This window comes from Ixodes scapularis, unplaced genomic scaffold, assembly GCF_016920785.2.
Source record: "Ixodes scapularis isolate PalLabHiFi unplaced genomic scaffold, ASM1692078v2 PGA_scaffold12__126_contigs__length_90152505, whole genome shotgun sequence".
Taxonomy (NCBI): domain Eukaryota; kingdom Metazoa; phylum Arthropoda; class Arachnida; order Ixodida; family Ixodidae; genus Ixodes; species Ixodes scapularis.
The window spans coordinates 29,961,752-29,982,501 of record NW_024609838.1 but is presented as its reverse complement, the minus strand read 5'-3'; the positions used below and the strand labels follow the sequence as shown (position 1 = coordinate 29,982,501).

At 43.8% G+C, this 20,750-nt stretch overlaps 1 protein-coding gene across 1 annotated transcript; it reads left to right on the top strand.

Annotated features, from left to right (window-relative positions):
- The first annotated feature begins 12,788 nt into the window (after positions 1–12,788).
- On the top strand, positions 12,789–14,210 carry LOC8053305 (Krueppel-like factor 1). Its single transcript, XM_042289169.1, has 2 exons — positions 12,789–13,104; positions 13,234–14,210. The coding sequence occupies exons 1-2, from the start codon at positions 12,789–12,791 to the stop codon at positions 14,208–14,210; spliced, it is 1,293 nt and encodes a 430-aa protein (XP_042145103.1).
- The last annotated feature ends 6,540 nt before the right edge of the window (positions 14,211–20,750 follow it).

Sequence of the window (20,750 nt, the reverse complement as noted above, 5' to 3'; positions counted from 1 at the left end):
GTTCCCTTTAATTCTCTATTGTCTGAGACGTGTATCTTTCCCGTGTATGCCGGTCCGGTAAAACTGGTCATGCAAACACTTTCCGCAAGACATGTTTGAAGCACACATCTGGATGAAGCAAAGATTGCTTCGAACTTGCTTGAGGCATGCACGCAGATTTTTCTCACATGGTGTCTACAGCAAACACAGCGTATTTTTGTATGATATGCATTGGCCGGTGACCGAATGAACGGTTGTCATTAAAGAAACGTTCCGTTGTTTTTGTTTCTTTCTTTTTGTGTTGCCCGAGTCCTCGTGGAGCCAAGAACAATTGTACCAAAGCGCAGCCTCGCCGGATTTGTATACTGAAAGGACGTGGAATCGCTTCAATTACGTATCTTCCTGTCCCAAACGGTGGTTGTCTTCGTTCGGCTGTTTCGGCGAAAACTCGCCGCTGGACAGATACAAATGATGCTAAAAAAACGGATGCGCACCATCTGTCTCTCTCTCTCTTTGTGCGCGATGGGCGACCGCACGATTTTGTCAATTTCCTGTGGGGTAAATATTACGCTCACGGCGCGCGCAATAAAGCGGTCGCGTGAGCCCGAAACATTCGGACACCCTGCAGACGTGAGATCGCGTCGATTCGTCGTCGCCCTGCGCATTGCATTTAATGACAGCGCTGGCCAAAGGCGATTGATTAATCGAACGGCAACACGCGGATCGGCGGCCTCCCTCATTGGCTGGAGGGGCGATGACGTCCGCGTTCCCCAAGATATATCATGTTGTTTTGTTGTTGTTTTTGGTATACATACGTTGGTCATGTCCCTATAATACAAATTTCCTTTCGTTCTAATTCAGAGACGGGCCTGATATTATTGGGAGCTAAGTGAACCCGATATCACTATAAGGCCCACTGTTGGTAAAAAGCAATACCAAAATAGTAAACTACTTTTGTACTTTGTAAAAATAAAGTACATTTGAAGTATATAATTTTAGCCTACCTTCTATATCTAAAGTAGTGTTTTCCAGGCTATTATCCGCACCCGGGGCATAGTCCGCAAGGGGCAAATTTAGGCCGAAACAAAAGTTTCTGCTTAGATAGTCCGCCCCGGTGCATAACCCGCACCTAGTGCTTAGTCGATATGAAAATCTTCTCATATCCGGCACACCCTGACAGATGTCTGCTTTCCTGGCTCAGAGAGAAGCTCGTATTATACAGAAATCATCATTACCATGCTCCGAATTCATTCACAGATTCCGTCATGTCGCGTCACAATGACCGATCTTGGAAAAACAAAATTCCTGTATGGTCTGCACACGTAGATAGTCCGCACAGCCAGAAATTTCAACTTTTAAACATGTATAGTCCGCGGACTACAGCGCGGAAAATACGGTACTCTGGGTATTGTAATTTTAGTGTACTTCGCATTTTATGAGTACGATCCGCGCGTCGACTCGCGGCATGTCACTAATGTGCACACAGCAAGCGCATATGTGTAACATACTATTTGTAAGCTAAAGCTATACATTAAGTATACTTCACGAAGCATGTTATGAAAGTGCAAATTTAGGATATCTTCTATACTTCGTTTTAGCTTGACTCCAGACGCACCCGAGGCTACAGGCTAATCGAACTAATCAAGCAGCATCAAAAAGCGCAAGTCACTATGGCCTATACTTTCTTTTTGATAGGTTCAGCGATGATTGAACAAGTAAAGAAAAATAACGAACACAATGACGCTACGCTTTTGACGCTGCCTTGCTGCTTCACTGAGAGAGATTGGCCCTGGGTGGAGCTTGTTGCCCGCTAGAACCAGCGGATTTCGCGATAACACAAAATGGCGTTACTTCTTTCTCTTCTTAGAATGGATGCTTAGGCGAGTTGGATATCCATATTGTAGGAGAAGCGCAAAAGTAAACTCACTCACACTGAAAATACACGCACGCCAGAAAAACGGTCACTCACGTCGCGCTGACTTACAACTTTTCACAAATTGTAAGTCAGCGCCCCTATTAAAGTAACCCGTATTAAATTTACAAATTTAATACTGGTAAAAGAAAAAGAAAGAAGACGGAAATACAATTTGAGTTGTAAGTCAGCTCGACGTGAGTGAACGTTTTTCTGGTGTGCGTGTCTTTTCAGTGTGAGTGCGTTTGCTTTGCGCTTCTCCAACAATATGAATTTTTTGTCTCATTTATCCCTGAGAGATCGCATAAAGTTCCTATGATTCAAAGCCACAAAATGGCGTACGGAAGTAGTCATCCTCCGGTTGTCAGACTATACGCTGCTGTGGTTGCCAGGCTGTCAAAATCTACCTTAAGAAGGCCAAACCCTCTCAGTATAAACGGATACGCTGCTATGGTTGCCAGGCTGTCAAAATCTACCGTAAAAAGGCCAAACTCTCTCAGTATAAACGGCTCTGGGTCCCATCATCTCGTAGCGCCGGCTGCGTCTGAACTTAAGCTGAAACAAAGTAAGGACCAACTCGGCTCGCTAACGTCACGCTATGGTACTGCCGTCGGTACTGAGCATGCGCAAACGCTTCGTTCCTCCCGAATTGGGTTTCTGCGCATGCGCAGTGCCCACAGCTGGTGTGGGCAAAGCGGGCTTCTTTGTAAACACTGGTGGTGTATAGTGAGTTACTTACTACCATGGCCAGACGCTGGCAAGTTACGCCTGACAGTGTGAGTGAAGCTCCTTCGGAATGGAGTGTATTTGCGTGTCGGTTCATTGACAACGTTTATGTTATGCTTTTTGCGCGTACTTGCCCTGTTTCTAATTGTCGAGTGTCGCTCAATACTCGTGTAACACTATTATCTAAGAGTCTGTAATGTAATTAAAAATGGCATAGCAATGCATTACACACATTGCACGAAACAATTACGCACAGACAAGGCGAGATGCAATGACGCGAGCCGAAATCATGTGACCGCGCTCATGAACTGGTAGCAAAGGTTTTCCGTTTCACATGAGGCATGTGAAGCTTAAGCAAACTTGATTGAAAAATTATTTCCCACTCTTATGATGCCGGGTCAAATCGACTATTATTTGAAAGATAAAAGAACAGAGAAATCTGTAACGGATTACTTCAAACCTCAACCTTAATAGCCGTTGTGATAAAACGAAGTAAACTAAATTATCAAATGACCGTAATAAAAACTAATTAAATCATGCGAAGCAACGAGCGGCAACTCGTAGGTTATGGTCGTCCAGTTAGGTTTATGTTTTATTGCGGCGTTAAGCGGAAATTTTGATATATTAAATTCCTAACAATCCTCATAGTCAACGTGGCTGAGAAGTGTTAACCCGGACATTGGGCAGTGTTGGCTTTTAGAACAGTACACGGTCACTTATGCGAACTAAGATAAAGCTTAAATAAAGTGGGCATTTCCATAGAAATTCAGTCATAACAAAATCTACATTCAGTTATCAGTTTGAGCAGAACTCTTTACGAACGTGTTTGCTACCGCGCAACATGTATGAGGATTTTGTTTGGTAACGGTACGACTCTGAGTGCCTGCAAGGGGGACAGCAACACAATTACGCCACGTAGTTTAGCTTTCCTTCTCTGATTTCCGTTGCACGCATAAAATAAAAATTGAAATTAAAACAAATACCTCGCAAAAAGATAAACTGCAGATGAAGCCAGTTTTATCTAACACGGGAAAAAAGTGGGACATCTGCGTCCTCCCGGCCTGAAAACCAAGTGGAAAAGACGCGCACGAAAACAAAACCGCACTCATGCTAAGTTGAGCGCTTACTCGAATTAGGCGAACAGACAAATCGTTTAGTCACGTTTCTACGTCGCGTTGCGCTTACTTAGCGAAAAGACGTCTGCTCATGTTCAACGGACCAAGCACGTAAATACACGAAAGAAAAAAAATCCCCCCCCCCCCCCCCTGACACACACGAAACAGGCACAAAAACGTAAGTGAGCCACTTAGGGGATGCGCGCGTTAAAAGTAAACACATAACAGATTATGCACCAAAAAGGGGGAAAAAAATGTTTCCTGCACACATTTGCATTTGAGGGTCAGGCGTCCGCTGGAATTTAGAACACTCATGTTATTTTCGTTATGCAGATACATGAACGCGCCTTTCAAGTCAAAATAGTTTTTTTTTTTTTTTTTTTTTTTTTACGTGGACTCATTTAAGATCGGTCTTTTCGACTACCATTTGCAATCCCCGAAAAGTCCTGTGGACTCATGTGAAAAAAAAAACAAAAAAAAAAAACAAAAAACGAACGTATATTACACGTATACGTTCGTTTATGCCTGAAAGCTTATTCCAGAAAGCTTATTCCACGTATACACGTGGAATAAGCTTTCAGGAGGCTTATTCCACGTGTGAGTGGAATAAGCTTCCTGAAGGGTGGTTGCAAGCTTGAGATCATTAGATACTTTTAGTGAAGCACTACTCTCGCACTTTGTTGAGTAGTGGCTCTGTCTGTTTGTTTGCACTGCTTCCGCTTGTTTTTGAATATTGTTTTTGTACACCTCCTGCCTGGCGTTCTACAGAATGCTGGTAGTATCACCAAATAAATAAATAAAATGACCTTCAACGCGCAGCTAAGTGGGCATCCGAAGACGCACGGCGCCACTCCGAAACTTATAAATTCGCAATCCCTCTGCGCACGCATCGTACAAAAAAAAAAAGAAAAAAAGAGGGTGTTTGCTGCAGACGTGACGACATAACTGACTGTGGACAGGCATCAGGCATCTTCGAAGGCACGTTTGCTTTTCGTACCTACGTCCGCTTCGAACGTGTTTGCCGACAGTTTTTAGGGAGTTTTAAGCAGTGTTGTACGGAACGGCGTTCCTGGAACGCATTCCTTTTAGGTGAAACGAAGGAACGCCGCCGTTCTATTTCGTATCGGTGGAACTGGAATGGGACCTCGTGACATTTTGACAGAAACGGAAAAAGGAACGGCGTTCCTTTTTGTTTCACCGAGTGAGGTAATTTGCAGTTTATTTTTAAGTGGGAAATTCTTAAAATATAAAAAACAATATTTTTACGAAGTGCAGGATCTCGTTAACTTTTTGGTTACTTATCACAGGGCTTATTTCGTGTTGTCCTCACTTGGTAACAGTCGAGTGAATGAGAGCTAGTGGACATTTGTATATTTTTTCAGTGCCCCAGCCGGCGGTATAAAAAGCAAAACTTTTAGTCAAAGGAGAAAACACAAAAAGAGGAACGTCTCAAACTCAGTTATTTTCTTTGCTTCCACGAATCCTTATACATTCAGAAATATAAGGCCGACTACAGCCATCACTGAACTTCCACAAAAAGACCTTCAGTTATAGCAAAAGTACAGATTACCTGACATCGAACGCATCCTTGTATCCCGAATATTGGTCACCTAATGTATACACAGCAATTAATTTTTTTTTCCTCTCCCCTCGTTTCCCATTTTCAAACTGAACAACGAATCCAACCTTGAGGAAGGACTTGTAGTTTTCAAGACTGACCTTCCAAAAGCCCAACCCTCTTCTTCACTAGTTCGTCTTGCAGACAGCAACATCGAGAAGCAGCAGTTGTTAAGCTCGAACAAGGGTCTTTATTATATTGAAACGTGTGGGGTTGTTGTCAAACGCTCGTGCAATGCTGAGTAACAGTAAATTTGGCTCGTCTGAATCGCCCACCACAAAATATGGTTGAACGCTGAGATTTTTAAAAGTAAATATATCACCAAATGAAACCCTGTTTCCGCTTGTCTCCTTCTCCTGGTATACCCTTCCACCAGTACATTCTAATTCGTATCTTGCCTTTTGATGGGGCAGATAAAAAAAAAGAAAACTTTACTTGATGTAACTAAATCTGGTAATCAGAAAAATACAAATGTTACGTAAATGAAACGATCCATTCCATATTTTTAATTGTACCGGGAACAAGTTCCTTTACTACATATGGAACTTGTAACGGGAACGCGTTCCAAAGATCAGAAGGAACGAGGAACGAGATTTTGTTTCTTTATTTCTCTTCTGCAGTAGCGCATGCGCAGTTCGCACCGGAGGGCCCATCGCATACCGTATCGCATGTGTGAAAACGGTTGCGACCAAATCGAATGCGACCAATGTGGCCGTCATTCGAAGGAAGAAACACGTCCCAAGCAGTGTCTGCAAAATATTTTTGTTTGTTTCTTGGTGGCGGCATATTGGTAGTCTGACCGTGGCTTCAGGCGAACAAGACTTCATTTGAAAACGAGCAATATGTGGAACGCAGCCGAACGTGTCTATTAAACACTTTCTTTTAAATAAACGTTTCAGCAGCGTCTGTATGTCGTTGTGTGCGCCACCAGTCCCTTAGTGAATCCTACACCCTTAAGAATCAACGCGTCTGCTTGCCCGCAGTCTGCGAACGAATCGCTCCCGTCGACGGAGGAAGTTTGGCCAATGAAGAGTCTTATAATGTCTTTAGACACCCCGAAATCAGTATGCACTGTTTCACTGTGCACAACAAAAACAACGCAGCTTGTTTTCTTTTTTTTTCTAAGTTTATCTTTTGACGAGCTTCCTTGTAGTCCGCAGAAATTGAATATTTCATATGATCTGCGACAAAGTATAACACTCCATGTAGCTTCGAGTAAGCGAACGACACTTAACTTGAAAACGAACAATATGTTGAACAGAATTTGTTGATGTATAAAATATCTTCTTTTTTTTTTCAAATAAACATTTCAGCAGCTTTTAGACCACTGTCTGCAACATCTACCCTTTCTAATACTTCAAGGTTCAGGGTCTCAGATATATGCTGTTCTTAATAAAACGTTACATGTTACTGTTTTTTTTTTGTGTGTTTTTTTAATGGAGTTTTTTTGAGTCTGTCTTATGTCTGAGTGACTCGGGACAACGCACATCTCTATATATTTTCTACGCATTTGTAAAAGCCGAAGGCAGCTGACAAACATTAGACTGTCGCTGCATATGAGTTGGAGGAAATGTCCCCGAGCAATGCAGCGAGGCATCGGAGAGATACGAAAAGCTATAAAGAAAGATAAAAAAAAGGAAAACAAGAAAATACGGTGAGCATTAAAGCCAGTGGCGTAATGACGTGAAAAGCAAGCGCCGTCGCTACGCTTGGAATGATGCTTAATATCTGGAAGGATCTAAAAATGGGTGCCGTAACTGAAGGCAGTAGCAGATGAAAAAAAAAAAAGTTAGATTCGTTGGAATGTTTGCGACGTGCTTGCAACACTTCCTCTCCAGTTTTTCTTTTTTCCCTAGCGAACTCAGCACAAGTTGAGCTCGCTGTTAGTTTTTAGATTATTTGTTTAACAAAAAAATAAAAAATAAACCGCGGGCACCAAATAGAAATACTCAAACCGCTGTTTTCACGTCAGCTGTCGGCACACGCGTACGTTTACAGCTCCGATATCGCACCTGAAACTGCACTCCGCAATAAAATTCCCGAGACTAGAACCGGTATAAATTATCCGCTAGCAACGTCGTTACCATTCTGTTTACAAATACCAGCGCAAAAGAAAAAAAAAAAGGTCGGGTTATCGTCTCCATCGAGAAGTCAGAGGGTGCTTTAAGCGTACGGAATAATTATAAAATCAGAGTAAGAACTTTTGAATTTGATGATTAAGTAGACTTCACTATTTTGTTTAAAAGTTTTCTCCAAATGGTGTTACGATTCCGTTGTAGCACAGTTTAATGCTTTACTTTTCATTTGTCGACCCCCAAAAAAAAGTTTTGACTCCAAGCATTTATTATCTCTTAATTGTAAAACCCTAACCTTAACTTTCGGAAACTCGGATTTCGCTTTTTTTATGTTCTTCATTGTCGGAAATTCGACAAGCTGACAAAACTTAATATGAGTTTGCTCCGTAAACAAAACGAAAAAAAAAATTATTTGGAATAGATTTAGCGCAGCCTGAATATGGTAAATCTGTAGTGAATAATTCCGGTCGTTGAAAATAACAAAAAGGTTAAAAGCGAAGGGAACATATTTTGTTTTTTTCGGTATGGTGAGAGATGGAGGGAACGGAGGGAATGTGATTGGAAGGATTAGCTTGTAGACGCACTCCAAGAGTGCGCGTCTAAGGATATTTGTTAGCAACATTTGTTTTCGCTTCTATGAGCACCAACTGGCTACAAAGGTACAGTCTCCAACAATTTGAAAGAACCATTCGGCGACGCAGTTTCACTTGAGGGTGGCAGTACAGGATTCGCAATGACCACACTGCTTCGGGTAAGCCAATAAGTCAACCTTTATTTTAAAAAATAAAGGTGTACTTATAGTTATAATGCAATGAAATGCAAAGGAGAGGTCCCGGGTTCGATACCCGGACCAGGCGGATTTTTTCGGTAGCTCACCAGTCACCTAGCTGTGTTTGGAGATTTATGTTTGTCCTTTGTCCCTCTTGTTCCCCTTCTCCAGGGATTATTTTCGTCATTCGTGTACTTATAGGCCGATAAGGTGCATATAATAACTTATATGCGCCTCATCTGCGCCTTATATAAATGAGATACGTTTTCACGCAATAGCGCTAAGGAGCTCCTGTCGCAGAAAAGCCGGCGTCGGTGGCGTTCGCTAAAATCCAGGATTGGTTGAAAGGGTCATGAAGTCAGCGCCACATGACCTCGCGCGGATAATTTCAAACAGCTCACAGAGTTCACTTGAAACGTGACGTCACGTGCGGAATGAAAGTGATTAAATAACATGACATGTAATGCGGTATAAAGGTCGCCGCACGTCTCAAATGATTTCACTTTGTGAAACCATTCACTTGCGTGTATACATTTGGCGATTTTAAGCCAAGATTCGAACCCACAAGCTCTCGGTTGCAAGTCAGACACGCCACAGACTAGGCCACGCATACGGAGGGCACGCATTCACGGCTTGGGAACGATCGGGAGTTTGTATGTTTATATGTTTCGCTATCGCGTTCCACTCTTAAAGGCGAAGCTTAAGCGTCCTCAAAGTTTAGATATATTAACTGGAAAAGGTAGCTTTAATCACTTTTCTTTCGTATCAGGATACAAAAAAAAAAAAAAAATAAATTGAAAAAATAATCAGGTCTCATGCTTCGAGATACAACTGCGCGTGGGTTGTACGGCATCGCGGATTTAATTACGGCGACACGGCAATCGATCGAGCCCGAACCGCACAAAGAAAAACTAAAGCAAAAACCGAAATGCACCAACTTCGTCGAACCTTCATTCGTCTGCTCGGTATCGGGCACAATTGTTATGGCCGCAAATTAGGCCCTAAATTATTGCCACGTCCTCCCACAAAATGGGTCCCCCACTCTGCCCCGCGCTGTGTCTAAAGCCGCGTCGGACTTGCCGATTAGGCTAAGGCACCCCCCTTGCTGAGGTCGCCGTTCATTATTACGTTCTCGCTTGCCAACTGATGCAAATCAGATTCCTTCTAACTTTCGTTTTAGACTACAGAGGCTGTTTATTTTAATTCGAAAAGATTTAGTTTAAAAAAAACCGTGAAAGTCAGACTATACTTCGGTTTGTACAGGTGAGTAACACGGCCAAGGTAACTGTCACGATAAGTCGGATAATTAAATTTGTCAATCAACTTTTTAGTTAGTGAAAGTAAACTCGTAGTTTCAATTAGAAACTTTCTGAGCATAAATTAAAACAACAATATCAGTCAATTTTAGAGATTTTTAAAGAACGTGGTAAGTACGGGGGCGCGCTCAAGTTTCCACTCGTGGAGCGAGAGCGAGTCTGGCCGTCTTAAAACGTGGATAAAAAGGTTATCACGGATGATAAGCTCCGTGTATTGCGACGACTGATTCTCACCAGTACTTTGCAGGAAAGTGGACTCACACTTTCGCCGCTTTTTCGCAGTGGCCGCCATGTTGAAGTTTGACGTAGCTGGGATCGGGCAAAATGCCGACTTCACTTTATTTAGCAATCGGAAGGCGCTAGAATTTAGGGAGTTCGTGTCCCTGGTTCCATTTCTGCCTGCTATAATTTTTTTTTATTGAAGTTACGCTGCAACTATTTACTTTTGCTCGTCGTATCCCGACCCAACCACGTCATACCTCAACGTGGCAGCAGTCCCGTGAAATATAGACCTCATCAGAAATTCAACTATCCCTTGATTCCAGCAATTACGGCTTGCTGACGTACACTGGTGTCACGACGCATTCCAGAATTTTCTATCAGTCCATCCGGTTTGCAGCCTTCGCTTTTCTCCCAACTTCGAACGAGATGAAGCAAAGAGGGGGGCTGTCCTTTGGACACCCGAGGTAACGGCCATCGAGCCGCGTTTAATTGATCGGACATTAAGCCTGCCTCCAACGAGATCGATATACGATCTACCAAATAAATCACCGGAGGGAAGCACGGCGGTCTCTGCGTCGCAACTACACGCACCAAGGTTTACACGAAGGAGGAAGGAAAGTGACTCAACGGCTTGGTCATGTTCTGTCGCACTCTCCTGTCCTTAAGGGCGTCGCGGAGCAAGGTTCGAGGTCGAGCAGGTTCGAATATTTCGAACTTTTAACGCGAGGCTGGACAGAACTTCGTTCGACTACTGTGCGCATGCGCAGAAATTGAAAACGCGCTGATGCCGCCTGGTGGAGGAAGTTTGCAACACTGGTCGGGTAGATTCGTTCCATTAGAAGATAATTATATCGTTAAACGACGATATTTTTATTTAAATTATGCATACATCGTCATTATTCTCTTACATTTATATCCAAGTATATTTCGCATTATCTATTCCCGAAGCTTGAAAATGTTGTGTCCTGGTCGGGCAGCAGTGTTCAAGAAGTCGAACTGCGTCGAAATTTCCCAAACGTTCGTAGGTTCAATGAATCAGTGAAACCTCGTTGTTTGACGTCGAACTTCGCTGCGATTCTGTTCGGGAGAGTCGCAGCATTCGCTGCGACGCTCCCAAGCAGAATTTTTCACGATTTATTCCGCGCCGAACTCTGTGCATACACTCTCGAATACTGTGGTACCCCAGCAGGAGCAACCATACTCCATTTTGTTCAGCTGAATCCGTGCTGGAACTGTACAAGAGGCTCTAGTGAACAGTTTAACTTCTGCATCAAAATGAGGGGATCGATACCCTTGTGGAGTACGGATATTTAGAACTCCATAAGCGTTTGTTCTGCTGTCTTTTTTATTTTACACCACCATATACATGAAGCGAGCCATTATTCGAAACAGTATACTGTTTATAAGTGTCTCCTATATCGTCGCCAACCTAGCTTTAATTAACCTGGTTTGGTTCCAAAGTTCTGATTAATGTACAAGTACGTGATACACTTTCTATGCTTTTCCACAGAGAAAAGTCACATGGAAAGCGTATTTTATTCGTATCAACAAGAAACAAAAAGAACACGCATTGTTGTGAACCCGAGACTGGGGATACGGACAAGGGACAAACACAGAACGTCCGTGTCGTCCTGTGTTTGTCTCTTGTCCGTATCCCCAGTCTCGGGTTTAGAACAATGCTCAATTTACACCAGCTAGCCTGCACCATCGCCATTGCTTCATAAAAAGAATGCGTCTCCAATTGTTTTTGTTTTCCTTTTCTTTCATGATTTTGTGTTTTTTTTCTGTAATTAAACTACTTTAAAAAACAAAAAGCGTTTTAAGATTAACCAATTCGAAACAAAACATTTCTGAACTGAAAGTCTGGTGGCTCTTTGCGGTGATCAGACACTTTAAATAACAGATGCGAAGCATTCACTGTGATCCTCCCTTTTGTTCGTCGATGTATCGTGATAGGAATGCTAACTACTACCTCCCTTGAAAAAGCAAGACGCACACATAACAACGGTTTCTCGGACTTCCGTTTACAGCCTGAAAACCTATGTACACATTCGGCCCAACAGCGGACCTCTAATGACCTCTAATTAACCTACATGCGCGGGCCTAATTTAATTGTCTCAGCGTAATCTCCATCCCCCCGCTTTGCTATGCACGCTTTCCTCGGAAGGGTGTTCCATCAACTCCGGGAGAAGACAAAAGCTCCCGCGTCGCCGGATTTTGTCTTGTTCCCGTTACGTGACTGCGTTCTTCTTCTCGAGGTCATCTTTCGTACCCACACGGCCGCACAACCTTGCTCGAAAACCTAACCCGAACAAAGAAAGACCGCGGCTATCTGGAAGGCATCGCAACGTCGGCTGAGACAGCCGAGACATCTTGTGAGGGAATCGGATCTCATGCTAACGTTGACTATTAAGTTCGCTTATAACCTTCCGTGAATTCATCTCTTAGCGTGCTGGCTCACGGTCGGCTCGCTCGGCATGTAGACAAAGCAATGCTTGAATGAAGTCATGGTAATCCCATTGTTTTTCCTTTTCTCAGAAACACACGGGGAGCTTAAATCCGGAAATATGCAAATCTTTATGAAAAGAGCGAGCCCTGATTCCAGCTTGTGTTTCGCTCAAGGTGCTCAATTGAAGCGATCTTCCGCTATTTAATTCTTAGCTATAACGTCCAAACACACGGAATCACGACTTTTTGGTCGTGTGTTTGTGAATCGGTTATTAATGTCAGTGCGGTGACTATTTCACAAAAGAGGCAGTGAAGTGTTTCAAGTAATAAACCTTATAGGGAAGTTCGGTATACGTTTGTAATCATGACTGAGAACCCCACTTAAGTATTAAATCAACCTTATCATCTTATTTTACATGGGGTGCAGTATATAGGCAACCGGACGAAAATTCTGATGAAAATCAAGTAAACATTCGTAGCCGCTATTCTGAAGTGACGACAAACTCTCGTGCCGTACTGATTTGACATATGTCCCTTGTTTTGTAAAAATCCGCTACCTCAAAGTTCGAATGTGCTTGTGACGTGGAAAAGGCATCAGGTATTACAAGATGTCGTTCTTTGGTTTCTCCCCGCAGGTCTGGCAGGATATCGAGAGCGTGCTTCTAGGAGATATCGGCGGTCCTCGGGACAACGCGACCTGCGCCAAAGAATCTCAAGGTCCACAGCGGACGCGAGACAGCCCCGTTCACCAGGAGACGGGTCTCAAGACCAGCACGGGCTCCAGCAGAAACCAGCCACAAGCCTCGGTCTCGGCCAATAGCGCAATCCTGGCCGCGGCGCTGACATCCCCGACCCCCAACCGGCCGCCCCATCAAAACCGCCAGCCGGCCGCGACGGCGCCTCAGCATCATCAGCAGCAAAACCGTCATCAACAACAGCAGCAGCAGCAGCAGCAGTCCCAGCAGCAAGAGCAAATCCAGCAGCATCAACAACACCAACAACAACAACAACAACACCAGCAGCAACAACAAGGCCAACAACAACATCCACCAGCCATGGCTGCAACAAACCCGTCGTTCGTGACCCTAGACTTCGACTTTATGCTTAATTCTGATAGCTCCACCCTTTACCCCGATGTCACCTACGCCGCCGCTGAGCTGGAACTGAAGCCGCAACTTCAGCCTTACTTGGGTGGCCCCGCATCGGGCAGTAACAACAACATTGAGACGACGACCACCACGACTGAGACGACGTACCATCAGTCGCCGTCAATAAAAGCAAACCTGGCGCCTCAGTTCGACACCTCCGTCCTGGCAGGATCTCAGTACACGTCCCTCTGGACAAACTACCAAAGGACCAGCATCGCCCAGACGCCGCCTTCAAGTCAGATGTCTCCGCCAGCGTCTCCGGACCACTCGCAACTAGGCCATCCGCTGGGAGCCCTCGAGCAGAACGGGTACCACGTCCACCCGGCTCTCCATCCGATGTCTATCAAGACCGACGTACTCAGCCACTGCCTCCAACAGCAACAGCAACCGAAACAGCAGAACTTGACGCCGCCCCATTTAAGAATGGTGACCCCTCCGTCGTCTCCTAGGTTAGCGGACCTTCTTAGCGCCGGCAGTGCCATGGCGCACGGCCCTTTCTCGCCAACAGCCATCCCTCCCGAAGTCCATCTGCCGGACCAGTACTGCAGGTCGTCGCCTATCCTGGGGAGTCCCGCCAAGAAGAGCCAGCAGCGGAGTCTTAGCCGGAAGAAAGTCACCATCCACACCTGCTCGCACCCGGGCTGCAGCAAGAGCTACACCAAGAGTTCACATCTCAAGGCGCATCTACGGACGCACACAGGAGAGAAGCCGTATCAGTGCAACTGGAAAGAGTGCGGCTGGAAGTTTGCCCGTTCGGACGAGCTCACAAGACACTATCGGAAGCACACCGGTGATCGGCCTTTTCAGTGCCGCCTCTGCGAACGCGCCTTCTCGCGTTCAGACCACCTGTCCTTGCACATGAAGAGGCACACGTCGGTGTGAACCGGCGCGCGCTCCATCGCTTGAACGGAGTTGACGAGGCTCCAGGCCGCCATTTCGGTTTGTTATGCGACGCAAGTCCCTCCGTGATGCAGTTAACGTCGCCGACTCCCCGACGACATCGACGGCTATTTCTTGTGTTGTTTGAACTCCGAGATGTCGTCGAGTGCGCGAAAATCAGACACCGAATGTCTCGGCCTCTGTGAACCCGGTTGGTGCTCGGCGGACCAAAGCGTCACTTGTCGGTCTTGTTTATCACATTCTCAGGGTGGTGTTTGTGAAGGTGCGTCGTTTGTGCTAAGGTTGGCGCCACCAACACCACTCCTACAGACTTCACGAATCGGTGATTGCAGTTTGTCTTGCTAAAGAATTCTCGCGTTACAAACAAACAAACAAAAAGTGCCCCATTTGATGTTGTGTCTTCTGCAAGCGCAGCGACTCTACCTGCATGCTAATGACCCCTAGTCCTACTTGAAAATCCATTACCAGGTCTGTATCTGATCCACTCGCCAGGAAGCATCATCAATCGATGTTTTTTTTTCTCTCCAAACTCTCAATCGGGGTCGTAGACAGCACGCAAAATGCATCTAGCCTGCGTGTCATAAGGCGGGGATTGATGCGTGCCTCAATGCTGGATTTTCAAGTAGGGGGAAGCTGTCGAGCAATTCAACCGTCCCCAAGCTGTGTCTTTTGTGACCTTGTTGCACTAGCGCGACAAGCACCGATGTTTTGCCCGCTGGCGTACTAAACTAGATCTACCTCTTCGCCGCAAGTGCATGTTTTGAAAACATGTTGCTTTCTCAGCTGTTGGTGACCCACTGGCGAGCAGTGTTTGTTGCTTGTCGTTCTAGTGAGACGGGGCCGTTCACGCGCGTTGTTAGTGTGCCTTAGAAGTGTGTGCTAGATGTGAAATCACAGGCGTGTCGCTGCCGTTAAACATTCGATCGCTTTTTCTGTGCCCATATACAGCCACACTTTTTTGTGGTCCATGCCGATATAGTAAGAAGGAAAACGCAAGACAAAGCCTGATATATAGTGTATTTCGTGCTTTAAACTATAGACGTTGGAAGCGTTACGTGTGCGGTGATCTGTATAGACGCCGTTTCAATGAAAACCCAAGTCAGCAAGTATGCAATAAAAAACAAAAATCACAAGAGGGCAACAAAAATTATTAGAGTTATTGACAACTCAAAAAAGGCAGGGTACGGCGTGTCATGTTCTCGTCTCTTGCTTCGCGATTGGTCCTTCGGCTGTCTCGTCGACTGGTGCTGTAATCTTATTGACTGCAGACCGTTAATGAGATGTTGGGTATTCGCCATGCCTTGCGTTCTTAAGGATATCAGTGACTCTAATGTGAAACTGTTGCCTAACTGGCCTTCATCGTTTTAATTACGGCAAAAACCATTTGTAGACAAAGATATTTCCGAAATATTTACTTGGCTTTTATCTCACATTGATTGCGCATAACGTGATCAAAATGAGAGTGCAGGCTCGGGCGTTAAATGTGTCCAAAAAACGTTTACGTCTTAATCAGCAGATTTCGTAACTCCAGTGACACGCGAGGGCAACAACTCGCTTATTGCATTCTCCAAGGCTGCGGTTGCAATCCCGGTTATATATTCGTCCGTGCCACGTACTAACGCCACCTAGAGGCAAGGCCGTAGTGCTCGAGTTTTATACGTCACCAACCGAAGGCCGCTCAGATCACGCATTGAGGAGAGGACTACGTCAGCGTTCAGCTGTTGAGAGTATATAATCTGGTGAAGCGCACGAGTCCCAGCCCAACACTGATGCAGTATACTAGTGTCCGATATTTGTCTCCCAGTGACCCGCGCTAGACGATATAGAAAATAGTGTTACAGCCTTGTCCCTAGGTGGCGCTGACCGTGCTGCTAGGCAACGGGAAAACAACCCAATTAACTAGATTTTTTTCCTTCAAAAAAGCATACAAAACAATTCTTCCTGTTAAAAAAGAAAAAAAATATTGTATACACGATTATTTTTTTTATTTGCCAATTCTCTTTGCTTAGAAGCTTTTATCGCTCGTTGTTGCCTTTAAAAACCTCACCTCGACAGTCGCTCAGAACTTAAGAGCGACAAGTGAGTGTCTCGTTCTTGTGGCGTTCCTCCCACGTCTTATTTGGTTCATCGTCGCTGTCGTCTGCTGACGCTGAAATCTCATTGACTATCCGGTGGGGACCAGCCATATCACGCCGTTCTCAGTGACCATGGCCGTAAACACAATCTCCCATTTTGTGAACTCCTTTGTCTTGTTCACGTTTCCAACTTTTACTTAAACTGAAAGCTAGTTGGCATCGCGAATAGGGAGTGAGTACTCGTTGCACTCTTGTGAAGTAGATATTTTTATAATTTTTACGCACTGTCACCGCGAGCAGAACGTTGTCCTTTTTTTTGCGTTATGATTTCACGATGTTGTATTCTTTTTATCGGAGCTTGTACATATGAAGCGTATGCTTTGTTAATATATTATTGTTTGTTTGTTATGGTTTTCCCACTTCCCCGATTTTTTTACATATAGTTGGAAAGAGCCGCCAGAGACATACATATATATATATATATATTTTATATACTTATTTTTCCCCCGTCGTGTTGCAGAGTTTTTTATGTATACATACACGTAACGGTAGAGGTCACTGCTTTAAGTCTGTTACGCGTGTTTACGTTGTGCGAGTGCGTGAGTGTGCATATGTGCTTTTTGACAGTGGGTGCGTCTTGGCCTTCGTGTGCGCTCATTTTTTGCACGCCTTTTCCGAGAGCATGGCCTCCTCCGATGCTGAAAATATAAATGTATCAGTAGAACTAACGTCAAGACAACAACACAAATTTCAACGTCAATTAAGAAAGCAGTGCTAAACAGAACACTGGAACAACTTTATCAAATTACTTGAGGTTCCGCGGCCTTTAATATATACCACAAATAGATTTGTATGGCCCAGCAGCAACTAAAAGTAACTATATTTCATAACGCAAGTTGTCTGCAATGCTACCAAGGTCACTATATACCGCAGCACGTGGCCCTACTTGGGTTGCTCGAGCTGTCGGATAAAGAATTTACTTTCCGAAGTCGTCTGCTCACCTTTTTGCTTTAGACGAAGCATTAAGTTCACCACGCTTTGCAGTTATTGACTGTGCAGTTTTTCTTTTGCATATTTCAGCCAAGAATAAAGTATCGCGTGAAGTTGACTGTCCTCGCCTTGCGAGGAGAGTCACCTCATCTAAAACTAAGCGTTTCGATAGGAGCTTATCAAGAACTGTTTTGAGGTGCGAGATTATCGTAACAAAATAAATGCGTGAAATCAAAACTCATTTTGTCACTGGAGTCTATGCACTGCCGAAATCCTCCTGTAGCGCTTAAAGTACAAACAGAAACTGAGTAGAAAAGCGCTGCTTTCACTTTCGTAGGATGCTTATACACACACGTCTTTGCCTTAACTTGCCTTACTAGTGATTCTTATAAGCCTGCACGTAGCACACCAGATACGCTTTACCGAATATGCCTTTAGACGAGCAATCTATGCCTCAGAGAGATGGGAATGCGTGAGCAGGTCTTTCACGCCCTTTCACTACAGCTGCAGTGTCCTATATATTTCTGAACGACATTTTCAAGCGTCCCCGTGGTACCGTGCGCATTTCTTTTTCGAGCTATGCAAGACACACATCGTCGCATGCCAAGTACCAGGCCGGGTGGCAAAGTGACAGACCCTGCACAGCAGGTGCTATTGATTACGTACTATAGTAGAACGCAATCACACTCCCTGTTAAGGACTTCACGGTGTTGCTTGCCGGATGAATCAGCTTCGAATTTACTTGGTCCCCATAACGTAATCGTCATTTTCCAAGATTACAGCTGAAGACGTAGCAACTATGATCGTCGAAAACCCAAGAAGAAGAAAAAAACAATTGGTTTTTGAAAGGGTCTTCGACGCTCCAATAACTCTTTCAGCTCGTAAAGAACGATTTCATCTCAAGTACTATCTTTCCCTGGCGCACTAGAAAGGCAACTGGCCGATTAAGAACACTTTCGCGTCAAACAATGAGCTTTAAAAGGAACCCTTCTAGGTTTTTCACGGAGAACCCTTTTAGGGGGTGCTTAAAGAACAAGCCGAAGAACCCCCAAGAGTTCTCTTAAGACCACAATTTTTTAGAGCGACAGGTTATACACCTAACGAAGGAGGTCTAAGGAGATTCAGTTGTCAAAGTAAAAATAAAGTTATCTAAACAGGAAAAACTCCCCCGGTCAACCCCACTGTTAAGAATGACATTGAGGCTGACTGAGGGAGTTAGTCCTGGTTGACTATTCACTCCAACCGTAAAGGGAAGAGTGACTATAATTGAAAATGAAAAAAGAGAGGAAAAGAAAGAGGTAGACAGAGATACCTTTAGCATGTAACGTTAAAAGAACATACGAGCACCACTCGTGAAACAGAGGAAGCAATCATATGGAGAAAGTAGACAAAACATGTTTCAGTTCGTTTCTCTCGCAGTAAAGCGTCAAAAAATACTGTCACTGGGCGCGTAAACTATGGGTGCGTGAAATAGTAAGAAATCAATCGTAACGTGAAATAGAGACGAGCTGGAACCGCAGGTTTAGAGAGAAAATTGAGTGCGTTGTTTCTACGAAAGTCAAATTTCCTTCCGGTGAAAAATTGATTTTGAGTATGATGTGATCGCGATTATCAAACATTTTCTTAATTTTAGCAGCAGCCAGAATTGAGAATCTTAAGTAATACCTTTTTGTAACCTTTCCCATAATTTTGTCCAAATTTGCTACCAATTAATTTTAAAAAATGCATAAATGGTTTTATTTTGTTTCTTTTGTTTTAATTATCAAATCCACTTGACAAGGCATATTACTGAAAGAAGAGTTTGCTTTAGGAGAAAAAATCTTATTGTATAGCAATAAAATATTTAAAAAATACGACAAAAATATAATTTGGTTATTGCTGTATTTGTTTTTCCCAAAAACGTTTATGTACAACAGATATCTTAAAATATATATTTAAAATAATATAGAGGAACGCCGTTTATTAAGATGCATGCTCAATATTCTCAACAAATCACGAACTAGTACAGGCGTAAAATGTACGCATATTCCTATTTCTCGGCAGAACTTCGAAATAAACACGCAAATTCGCCATATCCAGAAAAAAGACAAAAAAAAAGAAGCATTATAAAAAGAAATACTCTAACGTCAACTCAGTAACGCGGAAGCGTCTGCAAAACACGCGTTGAACTTCACAAACGGTCGGGAGACAATGAAACCCGACCCTATAGAAACTCATTTTCTTACACACTCTAAAAAAATAAAATACATATAAGCTTTCATTTTAGCGGCGCGAGCCCCACATAAAGCTATTAATCAGCTAACATACATTAGGACGACTGTCACCCCTATCTACCTAAAAAAAAAAACACAAAGAAACAACTACACCAAACACGTCAACACGTAGAGCTAAAAGAACACACACACACAAAAAACACGCACCATTTGGCGCAATTTTGTTACATCGGCAAGAGCAAATACGTAGCGCTGAATATCTAAACGGGATCACGGTTGTAAACACTTTTATAGGCAAACACGCCGTTTACATGCAAGTACGCGTTTGCCCACGCCAGGTGGTGTGGACGCCGCGTGTGCACCGCAGACATTAGATTTGCGTCAAGTGGAGCTTTTGCGCATGCGCCGTAACGACAGCAGCGCTACCGTAACGGCGTCACGTCTTAGCCGCAGTTCGGTGCCTATCGCACGTTATACGGATAGATCTGGAGAGCACTCTACTGCACTCTGCCCTTTTCAAAAGTCACCCCCTCCAGCCATCATCAAACTAGTCGGCCGATCATCACCAATGTATCATCGTGGAATGGAAAAGAAGCGAAACAGGCCTTAATGAACGGGAGCAACGGAGCGTGTTTATTTTTATTACTATTAATATTATTATTATTATTATTATCTGTTTTGCGTATGTGTGAATGGGAGTGCCTGATAAGAGAGATTTATTGTCTATCACTGTTTTCTTATATGTTGCTCCTCGCGCGGACGATGAAGGATTTTTTTTTTTTTTACGATATCAGCTGCATGAAGTTTTCTCAAGCGAATCAACTTTCTCTGTCTGTTTTTTTTATTAGTGACAAAGCACAGTGTGAATGTGCAGTTCATTGTTGTTTTTGTGTCGCGCAGAAGGATGGAGAAATAAAAACGAGATAGTAGTTGTTTGTATACCGTGTCGTGATTTCTTTCGACATATGTATTTCCATTTTTGGGCTTTGCGTTCATATGCGACTGCGTTTGGTTAATTGTCATGGGTAGCAGTGTGCATCGAAAGTTTCATTAACTTTCTAATTTTCCTAAACGTTCTTCGAGCCAAAGCCACATTTTTTTATCGTCAACCAAATCAAAGTTAACAATGAGAAAAAAATGCAGTGTCAATGTGAACTTGCCCAAGAAAGTAACAAAATTATACGATAAGACCTGTCAAATGTAAAACAGGCTATAAATAATATGTCTAAGCGAAATAAATATTG

Excerpts from the sequence above, each read along its gene's own strand:
- LOC8053305 (XM_042289169.1), top strand. The coding sequence starts at position 12,789 with ATGTCGTTCTTTGGTTTCTCCCCGCAGGTCTGGCAGGATATCGAGAGC. Across the intron at positions 13,105-13,233 it reads GCATCATCAGCAGCAAAACC|CCATGGCTGCAACAAACCCG; the intron begins GTCATCAACAAC and ends AACATCCACCAG.